Source organism: Chrysochloris asiatica, unplaced genomic scaffold (assembly GCF_000296735.1).
Source record: "Chrysochloris asiatica unplaced genomic scaffold, ChrAsi1.0 scaffold00018, whole genome shotgun sequence".
NCBI classification, from domain to species: domain Eukaryota; kingdom Metazoa; phylum Chordata; class Mammalia; order Afrosoricida; family Chrysochloridae; genus Chrysochloris; species Chrysochloris asiatica.
In genome coordinates, this window is record NW_006408536.1 from 23,360,743 (window position 1) to 23,373,943 (window position 13,201).

General features: G+C 44.3%; 1 protein-coding gene across 1 annotated transcript in view; it reads right to left on the bottom strand.

Annotated features, from left to right (window-relative positions):
- EGFL6 (EGF-like-domain, multiple 6) overlaps positions 1–9,938 on the bottom strand; it is a 70,859-nt gene extending 60,921 nt beyond the window's left edge. The window contains exons 1-3 of the mRNA XM_006835696.1: positions 9,544–9,938; positions 9,341–9,425; positions 9,079–9,236 (exon numbers count right to left, since the gene is read on the bottom strand). Of these exons, the coding sequence (XP_006835759.1) occupies positions 9,079–9,236; positions 9,341–9,425; positions 9,544–9,938 (638 nt within the window). The remainder of the gene's footprint in view (positions 1–9,078; positions 9,237–9,340; positions 9,426–9,543) is intronic.
- Between the last annotated feature and the right edge of the window lie 3,263 nt (positions 9,939–13,201).

Consider the following 13,201-nt stretch of genomic DNA (forward strand, 5'->3'; position numbering starts at 1 on the left):
CCTTTTAATTAGTGGGTGTGTGGTCCCTGTATCCCACTAGTTTTGAGAAATAACTTCAAAGTGTCCTCCACAACTTGGGCTCTTACTGGTTTAATCATCAGATTCTACATCTGGTCATGAAAATGGAAAAATAGTTTAAAAGGGGGAAATACTCACTAGTGTTAATAATTACGTGCTGATTTGTGATGCCAGAGGAAATTGATTTATTACGCCAAAAAACCAGCCCTACCATCTGTATTTGCTAGTTATTTTATTTTATTTTTTTAAAGAAAATGAACATAATGTGGTTCTCTAAATTTTATGAGTAAATTAGAAAATCAATTATTAAAATATTATATTTAAGTTGAAACAGTATTATCCAGGGGAAGAAAAAAACCAATACAAACAAGAATGATATGGATCATTAAAAAAAAGCACTGTTATCTTGTAAGAACTTTTTACAACTGCTAAAAACAAACCCACAAACCAACCAAAAAACCCTTTGACTTCTATTTACTACACATTTCTTGTGATGTTCCAAGTCAACATTAACAAATGAATTGGATTACTTTTCCAGCATCCTTTCCTATTGGCACTTTGCTCTAATTCCATGCCTACTTACTAGTTTTTCTATCACAAATTCAATTAATTCTGGTACTTTAATACCTAATTATAAGTATTCTGGAAAAAAGAGATAAACGATTACATTAAATCATATGAAATTGCCATTTGTATATGTCAAAAATGGTCAGATACCTGTAATTGCATAGGTTGCAATTGAACGACTATGGAAGAGGAGGTTAAGTTCTCCCCCAACCTGTTTGCCTCCTGGGCAGGAAGCTGCACTCTACCTATCAGCTGGCTTAGGTCACTGGGCCACATAACTGGTTTTGGCCAATGGAAACATGCTGTGTCCAGGCCTGGCTCATAGAGGTTCCCATGATGCTTTGCTTTCCCTTCAGCCCACTGAATAAAGGAGGGCCTTCAACCTGGAGGAGGATGGCACCCAGTGATAGATGGGGTCAGGCCTCATGTGAAAGAATACTGTACAGTTTCTCAAAGCTGCTTTGTATTACTAGGTGGACAAAAAGTAAATGTTTACCATGCTCAGTCTCAGAGATAAGGAGATGGTCTGATGTAGAAGTCACCAATGAATGAGCAACACAGTAGTATTCTGAGAGCCTTTTCCTTGTATAAACTAAAATCTAATAGGCATTGTTTTTACTTTATATGTGAATTCATGCATACAAAAACAAAACAAAACCATACAGAGCTAACTGTGTGAATCACATTTAGGTCCATATCTAATATCTAGTGATCTTTTTTTTTTTTTTTTTTATGTATACAATTAGGCCAGCAGTTTGAAACTACCAGCTGTTCCACAGGGGAAAGATGAGGCATTCTGCTTCCATGTGGTTCGAAAACCCTAGGCAAGCTCGCTATGAGTCGGAAATGACTCCATGGCACACTTGCACTACCACCACCACTGCTACCACAACCACGACAACCGCATTTTGGAACATTCAGGCTGCACGGTTAAGGCATGATATCACTCACCTGGAATTTAATAGCTGTCTGGACACGAACGGGCTTTTCTGCACTGAGCAGGAAGATCTCTGCTATAGTGCTGCACTGTTGCAGTGTGCCGCAGAGTCGGTTCTGACTCATAACAACAAGCCTGTATAGGGTTTCCGAGGCTGTAAATCTTTACAGGAGCAGAAAGCCTCATCTTTCTCCCACGGGGTAGCTGGTGGATTTGAACTGCTGACCTTGCAATTAGCAGCCCAACTCATAACCCACTACACTACCAGGATTCTGTCTCAGTGCTATAGAGCAAGATAAACTCAGGGTAACTGTTCATGAGAAGAAACGTATGAACCTAGAATGGGAACGATCTGGTCTTGAACCGAATTGATCCCACCAACATCTTCTGCTACCTTGGGAGGTCTGGACTGGTCTGCCAGTTGCCCACACGTGTGTTCTCTCTCACTTTCTCTTCCTGAACAATGTTTGCTATACAGAAGGCCCAGGGAACCCAGTCTCGAGGCAGACAAGTGTCAGTGTAGTGAGTCTGCAGACAGGAGGCCCTGACTTGCCCCGAGTTCCTTTAATGCATTATGCAGCTTGCTGTTGACATTGATCAAACTCATCAGAAAATTGCCATCTCCACAGCTGAATGCAATTTTAAAACATCCCAGGGCCCGTGTAAGTAGTGTAGTATTTCTTCATGGGATTCCTTATTTTCTGCAAAAATAGACTGCATGAGAATTCCTAGTGTGCTTGTTTATGGTCAGGTTCCAGGAAACTCAGGATAGTCTCCAAGACAAATTGAAAAGTTAAAACCTCTTGCTGATTTTTAAAGCCATCCAGTTCATTTTGGTCCAACCTCCTGCTGGGAAATTGCCTTTCCACCCCAGAGTCCTGGTGTGATGCTGTAGGTTAATGCGCTGGACTGCAAAGTTAGTTTGAACCATAAGGTTACCAGTCACTCCTCGTAAATCTAGTGGGAATGTCTGATAGATACACATCTCTAACATTTAGGAGAATGTTAGGGCATGTCAACTGTTCAATTAATGTTTGGTGAATTTTAACTCCTTTTAGAATTTTTTTTCCCCCTTCATAATGGAAATCTTCAGATTAAAACAGGTTACTTACTGAAAGTGACACACTGGGACCTAGCAAGTAACCAATGAGTCTGGAAGTACTGGTGATCCCTCTAGGCAAAATATTTGATGGGAAGTGATTTAATTTTATGGGAGACACCATAACCTTCAAAACTGCTACTTGCTTATTTTGAGTTTCAGGAAAAATCACTTCTCTTTTTGTATTAGAGCTTAAATTCTAAGCACTTGGTTTTGGTGAAAGCTACAGTTGTGACACTGTAGGATAAGCACTGGACTGCTAACTGCAAGGTGGTGGTTCAAACCCACCAGCCTCTCCTGGGAAACCCTATACTGGGTCTCTAGGAGTTGAAACCAACTCAATGGCACTTAACAAAATCAGTCAGCCCAGGAAGGGGCCATCTTGCCCACAGGGGACTTGTTTGGACATGTCTTTAATGGAAATTGGGGTACCAGGGCCACTTGGTCTTGACTCATACCCCGACCAAGATGGTTAGAGGGCCCCAGAACCAATTCTGTAAATTTTTCTTCTCTGCAATAGTGTATGTATCTCAACCACGGCACTTCCCCGCATATGTAGTCCCATCTGCAGCAATAATGAAGTGATCTGTGGCCCATCATGATTTTGTGATGATTAGCTCTGGTAGCGTAGTGGTTACGAATTCGGGCTGCTAACCTCAGGGACAGCAGTTCGAAACTACCAGCTGTTCCGTGGGAGAAAGATGAGGCTTTCTGCTCCCGTAAAGATTTACAGCCTTGGAAACCCTGTACAGGGTCGCTATGAGAAGGAACCGACTCCACGGCACATAACAACAACAACAACCTTTGTTTACGATGGTCTATAAAGGAGCTCTGGTAGCGTAGTGGTTACGAATCGGGCTGCGAACCTTAAGGCCAGCAGTTCGAAACTACCAGCTGTTCCGCGGGAGAAAGATGAGGCGTTCTCCTCCCGTAGAGATTTACAGCCTCGGAAACCATGTACAGGGTCGCTATGGGTCGGAAACGACTCGACGGCACTTAACAACAACAACAGCAACATAATTACACTAGGAGTCCTGGTGTGGCGCTGTGGTCTAACGCGTCAGACTGCAAAGTCATTTTGAACTGCATGGTCGGTGTTTCAAGCTCACCAGCTGCTCCTTGGAAACCCTATACGGGTTGCTCTGGGTCAGAATTGACTTGACGGCACTTAACAACAACAATAATTAAACTGGAGTACTGGTGTGGCGCTGTAGGATAAGAACTGGACTACCAACCACAATGCCATTTGTTCAAACCCATCAGCAGCTCCTCGGAAACCCTATACACGATCACTGAGTCACAGCTGACTGGATGGCAATTAACACAACAAAATTAATTAACAACAAAATGAAGCCACATGACCACGAATACTGAGGATCCCATCATTGCTTCATGCTAATGGTTTCTTTCCCTCATTGGGATGGTTTTTCTTTGTCTTCTTTTTGTCCTGTTTAAGACTTAAGGGGTCTGTGTAAAATATATTTGAATTTGGGGTCTGTGTGGCACTGCAGGATAATGCACTTGACCGTGAGGTCAGTTTGAGCCACAAGGGTGGCAGTTCAAACCCACCAGCCACTCCTCAGAAACCCTATACAGGGTTGCTATGTGTTGGAATTGACTCACTGACACTTAACCATAACAGCATTGCCCTAAAATATTTTGAAATTTAGTTTACTCATCTGGCGAGTGACTTCCCAATATCTCTTCTCCCCTTCTTCCTTAATCATTAGACTCCTATGATCCAACCACAGTTCCCAGCCTACATTTCAGTGAGGTGTGGCCAATGGCATGTAAGCAGGAGTGTCATGTGCAACTTGCAGGCAGTGGCTTTAAATCAGTTCATTCTAGCTGGACCCCCTGCTGAGAATTTGCTGTTACACCACACCTGGGGATCTTGTTAAACTAGATCCGGATTCTGTGTATCTGGGGTTGTTGTTGTTGTTGTTAAGTGTCCTCGTGTCGGTTCCGACTCATAGCGACCCTATATAGGGTTTCCGAGGAGCAGCTGGTGAGCTTGAACCACCGATCTTACAGTTCAAACGGCTTTGCAGTCTGGCACATTAACCCACAGTGCCACAGGTAGAAAAGCCAATTCTTAGCAAGGTTTTTTGTTTTTTTTTTTACCAGAATGAACCTATTTGAAGCCCTGATCTATTTCCTCTTATTGGAAAAGAGTCCTGGTGTGGCACTGTAGGATACGTACTAGCCTGCTGACCACCAGGTAGTGGTTCAAACCCACCAGCCACTCCTCAGAAACCCTGTGCAGGGTCGTTATGAGTTTGAATCGACTTGAAGGCACTCAGGAACAGCAACAGTTGTCTGAAATGTGATGGCCATGTTTGCTGGAGAAGGCCTTCAGGTAGAGCCACAAGATGGAGGAGCTTGGGGCCCTACCTTGTGTTTATAGTCTTGAAGCCAAGGTTATTTGGGTTTTCAGTTACTTGTAGCTAACATCAAAGGATCAAACAGCAATGTTGCTATGCTCACTAACTCCTAAAAGTCACTTACTCCTATTTGGACATTCTTGCCTTAAAATTCCCAAAGTCAAACAGTTTGTGAAGCACAGTCTTCACAGCCTTCATTCAACTGAAAATCAAGCTCATGGACACTGTTGTTCTTGGTTTCTGTCTCTTCTGAGTTCCTCTTAAGATGTCAACAGGATGTGAGCATGTAAATTACATAAACAGGACTTTAAGCCTTCTAAGTCATTGGAACCAGTGCAATAGAGGCATCTTTGAGATGCTTTTTATGTTGTTTCGTGATAACTATGTCCTAGAAATAGTCAACTCTTGAGTTTCGGGTATAGTCCCACTAATTCTTACATATTAAAAAAAAATCAAATGAATGATATGACAACCATTAAAAAAATTACTGAAATCATGATAAAAACTAAGACCCAACCCATAAAGTCAAGGACAGGAGACTACAAAAGCTGAGGCTGCCTGTGGTAGACTGAATGATGACCCCTCAAGTTGGCCGCGTCCTAATGCCTGGAGCCTGTGCATGTTTGTTACGTGATGTGGTGCAAGGACCTTTGCAGATATGGTCAAGTGAAGGCTACTGAGATGGGAGATGATGCTTCTTGCATTGTTCAATATTTTACCCATGTTGTTGTTGTTGTTAAGTGCCATCAAGTTGGTTTCAACACATAGTGACCCTGTATAGGGTTTCCGAGAAGTGGCTGGTAGGTTTAAACTGCCAACCTTGCAGTTAGCAGTCCAGTGCTTATCCTACAGTGCCACCCAGGACTCCTCCCACAAAGATGACAGCCTATGAAACCCTAAGGCACAGTTCTACTCTGTCCTATAGGATTGCTGTGAGTCAGAATCGGCTTGAGGACACAAGAAGACTTACATTTCTCATCTCCAGAAGCATAAGAGAATAACTTTGTGTTGTTTTAAGTTTGTGGTCATTTGGTACAGCAGCACCAGGAAACTAACACATTGCCTTAAAATGGGACTCTGAGAAGACTCCATTCTTCAATAGCCTGTGTTTTGCAGTTAGCAGGCACTTCAACATGAACTTGATCAGTCCCTCACCTGTCACGTGCTTTGACTTGAATTCGATAGAGAAAAAAAGATGCATAACAGAAATCTGTTATAAGTAGGGAGTTACGCCAATCTTGATTCTCAAGAATATCAAAGTCAACAACACAGTATTCTTATGTACTCAAGGAAAAAGGTCTTTAAGAAACCTACATGTTACAACCCAAAACACAAAAGATGGAGGTCAGATTAATAAATGCTCTAGATCAGTGTTATCCAATAAAAATTTAAGAGCCACCTGTGACTGACATTTTCCAATTGTTTCTAACCACATTCTTTTACAAACCAAAAGAAACAGGTGAGGTTAATTTTTGTTGTTTTTGCTGCTGTGAAGTGCCATTGAGTCGGTTCCAACTCCCAGCAACCCTGTGTAGGGTTTCCAAGGAGCAGCTGGTGACTTTGAAACGCCGACCTTGTGGTTCAAACTGACCTTGCAGTCCAGTGCTTTATCCCACAGCACAACATTAACATTTCAACATATATTCAATATAAAAATGAATGTGATGTTTTACATTCTATTTTTCATATGAAACCTCCCAAATCTGCTGTGTCTTTTCACTTACAGCCCATCTCATTTTGAACAGGCTTCAATGCAATGCTCAATAGCCACATGGGGCTTCCAACTCATAGTGACCCTGTGCACAACATCATCCTCATAACTGTTGGTACGCTTGAACCCATTGCTGCTGCCACGATGCCAATCCACCTCATTGGGGTCTTCCTCCACTTTACCAAGCATGAGGTCCTTCTCCAGGGTCTGGTCCCTCAGGATAACATGTCCTAAGTATGAGAGACAAAGTCTCATCATTCTAGCTTCTAAGGAACATTCTGGCTGCATTTCTTCTAACATAGATTTGTTTGTTTTTCTGGAAGTCCATGATACTTTCAATATTTTTCTCCAACACCATGATTCAAATGTATGCATTCTTCTGTGGTCTTTCTTATTCATTGTCCAACTTTCTCATGTATATGAGGCTGTTGAAAATACCATGGCTTGAGTCAGGGGCACCTTAATCCTCAAACTGATATTTCTGCTCTTGAACACGTTAAGAGGTCTTGTGCAGTAGATTTGCCTGATGCAATACACCATTTGATTTCTTGACTGCTGCTTCCATAACAGTTGATTGTGGATCCAAGCAAAATGAAGTCTTTGACCATTTCAATCTTTTCTCCATTTATCATGATGTTATTTATTTATCCAGTTGTGAGGAGTTTTGTTTCTTTATATTGTGTGCAACCCATACCGAAGACTGTGGTCATTTATCTTCATCCGTAAGTATTTTAAGTCCTCTTCACTTTCAGCAACCAAGGTCGTATATCACAGGTTGTTAATAAGTCTTCCTCCAATCCTGTGCCACATTCTTCTTCATATAATGTAGCTTCTCAGATTATTTGCTCAGCATACAGATTGGATGGTGATGGTGGTGGTGGTGGTGTTTATGTGCCATGGGGTCGGTTCTGACTCATAGTGACCCTGTATAGGGTATCTGAGACTGTATGTCTTCACAGGAACAGAAAAACTCATCTCTCTCCCACAGAACCTCTGGTAGTTTCAAACTGCTGAGCATAAGATTAGCAGCCCAACTCGCAACCACTATAATACCCTGCAGGGTTGGCTACCTTCTTTGCAAATGTTGTTGATCATGCCTTGGAGTCTGGAGTTGATGACACATAGTTCTCGAACAGTTTTTGAGAGGGAATCACTTGATAGATAGCAGCTTGTTGGAGCAGATAACAAACACACTGACTCATGAACCTGATATCCCACAAAGAAACCCCATTTCACATCTTGAAAACTGCAGAACTGCAGAAGCCTAACACAGATTCTCAAGTTTAATATTGTTTGGTTGACTCAGGGGCCTTTCGGCTTTCCATTTAATTTGGTGGCACTTTGAAAGTGGAGATCTGTTTGCTGACTGCTAAAGAACTATTAATCCCATCTCCAAATAGTAATTTGGTCAACTGTCAGTGGTCTTTCTAGCAATACAGGAACACCCAAAGTAAAAGGAAACCATGACTAGGAGCAAAAAGCATCCGCTCATGTTTTTATCATGAAAAGGAAATTGAAACTTGTGACCATACATTCTAAGTGTTTGAACTTCTGAGTCCCTTAATCCCTTGGTTAACTCTGATGAAGGATGTTTTCCTGCAAGTTTAGCAGGAAGCTCCCATCAACTAAAAGTCTCTCTAACACAGTAGTTCACAACTGAGGGGGATTCTGTCCTCCCAGGAGACACTGGACAATGGCCAGAGATATTTTGGGTTGTCACAACTTGGGGAATGGGTAGTATTGGCACCTACTTGGTAGAGACCAGGGATGCTGCTAAATAGCCTTCACTGTGCAGGACAGCCCACACCCCAACAAATAAGTATCCCCTGTCGAAGGACCCAGTAAACTAAGCAAGCAAGACTGACTTGTGCTTAGTTACATACTATTCTCTAGTGAACAATTTCACACTTTACCACCACATCAAAGATTCTGCTTCTGGGTCTGGCCAGCATCTGCCTCTCGCCCAACCCCGGAGCACCTTCCTACAGAATCCAAGACTCTTGTCAAATGTACCCGCCCTGAAGGCCTCCAGTGAGCACAACGTAAGTGGGCATTTATTAAGTAAGGAGTTTTGAAAAAGAAGTTTCTGGGAAAGCCAGTTTCAGGGTTGTTGCATGCTATCGAGTGGGTTCCGATTCTTAGTGACTCTGTTTAGGGTTTCTGAGGCTGTAAATCTTTGAGGGAGAAGAAAGGGTGTGGCTGGTGGGCTCCAAGCGCCAGTCTTGTGGCTCGAAGTCCAGTGTTGATTCTAGAAAGCTACCGCACTCCCCTTCAGAGGAGCAATGGGCTAAGTTTATGGGTAGCAAAGAAAAGACTTCGGAGTCTGAATCGCCACAAGAAGAAAGTGTAGATTTCCTCTGACAGCGCTGCTTTCTCTTCCCAGTTCTGAAAGGCGGCGGGGAGAGGAGCCGTGGCGGGGAAGCAGGCGCAGCCCGAGCATGGCAGAAGCTTCTTCTGTCGTGTCCTAAGTTTCTTTCCCTCCTTCTGCAGCACAAGGGCGGCTGGCAGCCAGTTGGAGACCTCCGGGTAGAGTGGAGAAGAACGCACAACTGCACAGACTCACCCCTCTCCCCAAACCCACCTCCACCACACACACCCCTGACGACCACCAAGCCCGCACCCACTCTCAGGTCTGCGCACACGACGCCTGGCCTCTCTCCCGTAACCCGCGGGATGCGGCTAGGTGGGGCGCAGCGACTGAAAAGAGTTCTGAGAGCAAAGACCCGCCAGAGGGGCGCAGGAGGAAAGCCGGAGCGCGTTCCTGGCCTCTCATCCTTGCGGGGAAACCTGTCTCAGCAGGCACAGACACATCCACACACGCACACACCGCCACACACGCGCGAGGGTGCCTGGAGGGACCCCGGACAAAGAGAAGGGGCCGATCGCTAGGCAGTCACTCACCTGCCCGTGCTCCCTAATCCACCTGCCACCCAGGAGAGCAGCAGTAGGAGCGTGAGCCCCCAGGGCGGCCGCATCTTGGCAGGGACCTCGGTCTGTCACAGTCTCCTGCTTCTCTTGCTCCCCTCCGGAGGACGCCGGCCTAGGGCCCCGGGCGCAGCTGGACCACCTCCTGTTACGCCGCGTTTGCTTGGGGCTCAGCTCCTCCCGCAGCCTGGGGCGCGACACTGCAGAGGGGCACAGAGAAGCGGACAGCGCGAGCGAGCCACGGAGGGCGGGCCATGCACCTCTGGCTGGGACCCGCCTCCAGCAGGACCCGCTCATCCTCTGCGCTCAGTTCCCCAGAAACGTTCCTCAGAGTCTGTTCAGTTCTCCTGCGGGCCTCACCAAGTACAGTACACGCCCAGTACGAACTGATTTCGGTGATACCTACTCTCGAGCATCTAAGAATTTTAGTTGAGAAGACAAAGTGGGAACCAGCGAAACAGGTTAATGATACCTTTCTTCTGTTGATGGTGTTTATAGTCCTTGGACATCCCCTTCATCTGACAAATGATATCTCGGCTGATTGGCAACAGGGTTTCTTACCTTATGGTTAGCAGTCCAGTGTTTATCCTACAGCGTGTCCAGCACTCCTTATTTGCACTGTTGTTAAGTGCCGTCGAGTCGGTTCCAACCCATAGCCACCCTGTATAGGGTTTCCAGGGAGTGACTGGTGAGCTTGAACCGCCGACCTTGTGGTTCAAACCGGCCTTGCAACCTAGCACATTAATCCACAGGGCCCCACCAGGACTCCTTATTTATAGTACAAGATGAAATTGCAATGCAATTGAGCAATACAGGAACTGATGGCCAAAACTCCAATGTTTTAGAACTCAGAGAGTTCATTCAGGCACCTGTTGTTTGTTCTGACAACCCTAGGGAATGAGCGATTGTTTCTTCTTCACCTTCTGCCTGCAAACACTCCCTTGTAGCTTCATGGTGTATGGTCTTGCCTCTTGTCTTTGGACTTGGCTGTGTGACTTATTCATGATATGTGGGCAGAAGTTGGAGTGCGCCAGTTTCAATCCTAGATTTTAGACACCTCAGCCTCTGCTAGAGACATGAAAAGACCATGTGCCAGTAAGCAGCTAGAGTGATGATCCAGGGAAGATGAGGGCCAGGTCCAGTAGATATATATGGTCAACTTGCAGACCTCTATATAGCTGGAAGCAGTCTGTCAAGCCTAGCTTATGAGGGGCTTTCACAAAGTTCTTGGAAAATTTCCATTTTTCCATGAACTTTTTGAAGCCCCTTTGTTTATTAGCTAACCCAAAGATACTCAGATCTGCAGTGACCAGCCAAGCTCTCATGGCTTGTAGTAACCGTTTGCTACTCAGCAATAGCTATTTGACACACCTATGAACCAGTGCTAAGGAGCTCTGGTAGCATAGTGGTTGGTTATGAGTCAGGCTGCGAACCTCAAGGTCAGCAGTTTGAAACTACCAGCTGTTCCACAGGAGAAAGATGAGGCTTTCTGCTCCCATAAAGATTTACAGTCTCAGAAACCCTGTACACGGTCCCTATGAGTCGGAATCTACTCCATGGCACATAACCACCACCACCATGAACTAGTGTTAGAAATAAAATGACAGAAATGAAGAATATGAAGAAAGAGGTTTGTCTTGCTTCTAGGCTTGATTCATATAGTTACGTAATGGGTATATGTGTTAATACTGGCCAATAAAATGTGAGGATGGGGGATGTTCTTGTAACAGATTCTTTAAACAACGTATTGTGGTTTGGGTCAAAGTTTTAAAGAGCCAATTCGTTTCCATTCAACACTAAACACATCTTTTGTTTCATGGCATTGATTGCAGTCCCCACAGCGTAACTGCGCTCTTCCCACTTGTTTCCAGTCCCTTCCTCATCTGCCCTGTTGGTCTCCTATGGCTGATCGCTCCTCCCTGATGGTGCTGAGGGCCATAGTCTCATTGGTTCCACGAGTCTCTATCAAACCAGTAAGCCTGGTCTTTTTATGATTTTGAGTTTTGTTCCATATTTTCTTCCCACTCTATCCAAGACCTTCTATTGAGATTCCCATCAGTTGCTACAGATTCCTGTTGTAGGTCATAATTGTTGCTTTTGTTAAGTGTGGTTCTGACTCATAGTGACCCTGTATAGGGTTTCTGAGGAGCGGCTGGTGAATTTGAACTGAGCTTGCAGTCTAATGCTTATCCTATAGTGCCATACCAGGACTCGTAATAGATGTCATTAGTATATAAGCCACTTTCAGTTGGATCTTCTGTTTATAGTTGAAAGCATCCTGATGGATTAAGTATCCTTGGTCAATAACCAGCTAGGCCACTGAGCTGTTCATAGCTAATATTGTTGTTGTAAGTGTCATCGAGTTGGTTTTGACTCATAGTGACCCTGTATAGGGTTTCTGAGGAGTGATTGGTGGGTTTGAGCCACCACCTTTGTGGTCAGCAGTCCAATGGTTATCCTATAACACCACACCCGGACTTCTCCTAGCTAACGGTAATAAACATTGTCCTAAGTACTTTGCTAAGGAGCTCTTGTAGCGTAGTGGTTACGAATCAGGCTGTTAACCTCAAGGTCGGCAGTTCAAAACTACCAACTGTTCCATGGGAGAAAGAGGAGGCTTTCTGCTCGCATAAAGATTTACAGCCTTGGAAACCTTGTGCAGGGTCACTATGAGTTGGAACCAACTCAACAACAACAACAAGTATTTTACCGAGATCTTATTGAATACCCACAATTCTATGGGTAAACCAATGACTGTTGAGTCAACTCCAACTCATAACTGACTCCTTGGGTAGTACAAACAGTTAACACAGTTAGCTGCTAAGTGAAAGGTTTGAGGTTCTAATTCTACCAGAGGTGCCTTGGAATAAAGGTCTGGTGATCTTCTTCGAAACAATCAGCCATTGAAAACCCTGTGGAGCACAGTTCTACTTGGACACAGATGGGATCATTAACTCTATGGAGAAGAACCATTAGTTCCCCCATTTTAGAAATGTTGAGAAACTGAGGGTCAGAAAGGTTAAGTGGCTTGTGCAAGGTCATACAGCTAACAAGTAAACAGCTGAGCCAGTGTTCTTCTCCTTTGAACACTGTTGCTGCTATTTAAAATTTCTTATCTTCAAAGGAGCCCTGATGGCTCAGCGGTTAAGAACGTGGTTGCTAATAGAAAAGCTGGTGGTTCAAATCTACCAGCTGTTCTGTGGAAGAAAGATGTGGCAATCTACTTCTGTAAAGATGACAGCCTTGGAAACCCTCTGGGATGTTCTGCCCCATCTTATAGCCGCCATGAGTTGGAACAGATCTGATGGCAACGAGCTAGTGTCTTAGGGTGGGTTCTCTGGAGGAGCAAAACCAGCGGGTATATATATATATAGTCCTGGGACAGTGCTGGACCCCAAGGTTGGTTTGAATCATAAAGTCAGTGCTTCAAACTCACCAGATGCTCCTCTGAAACCCTATACAGGGTCGCTATGAGTCAGAACCGACTCGAAGGCACTTAACAATACACATGCATACATATATATGTGTATGTATATATATAATTATATAACTATATAACT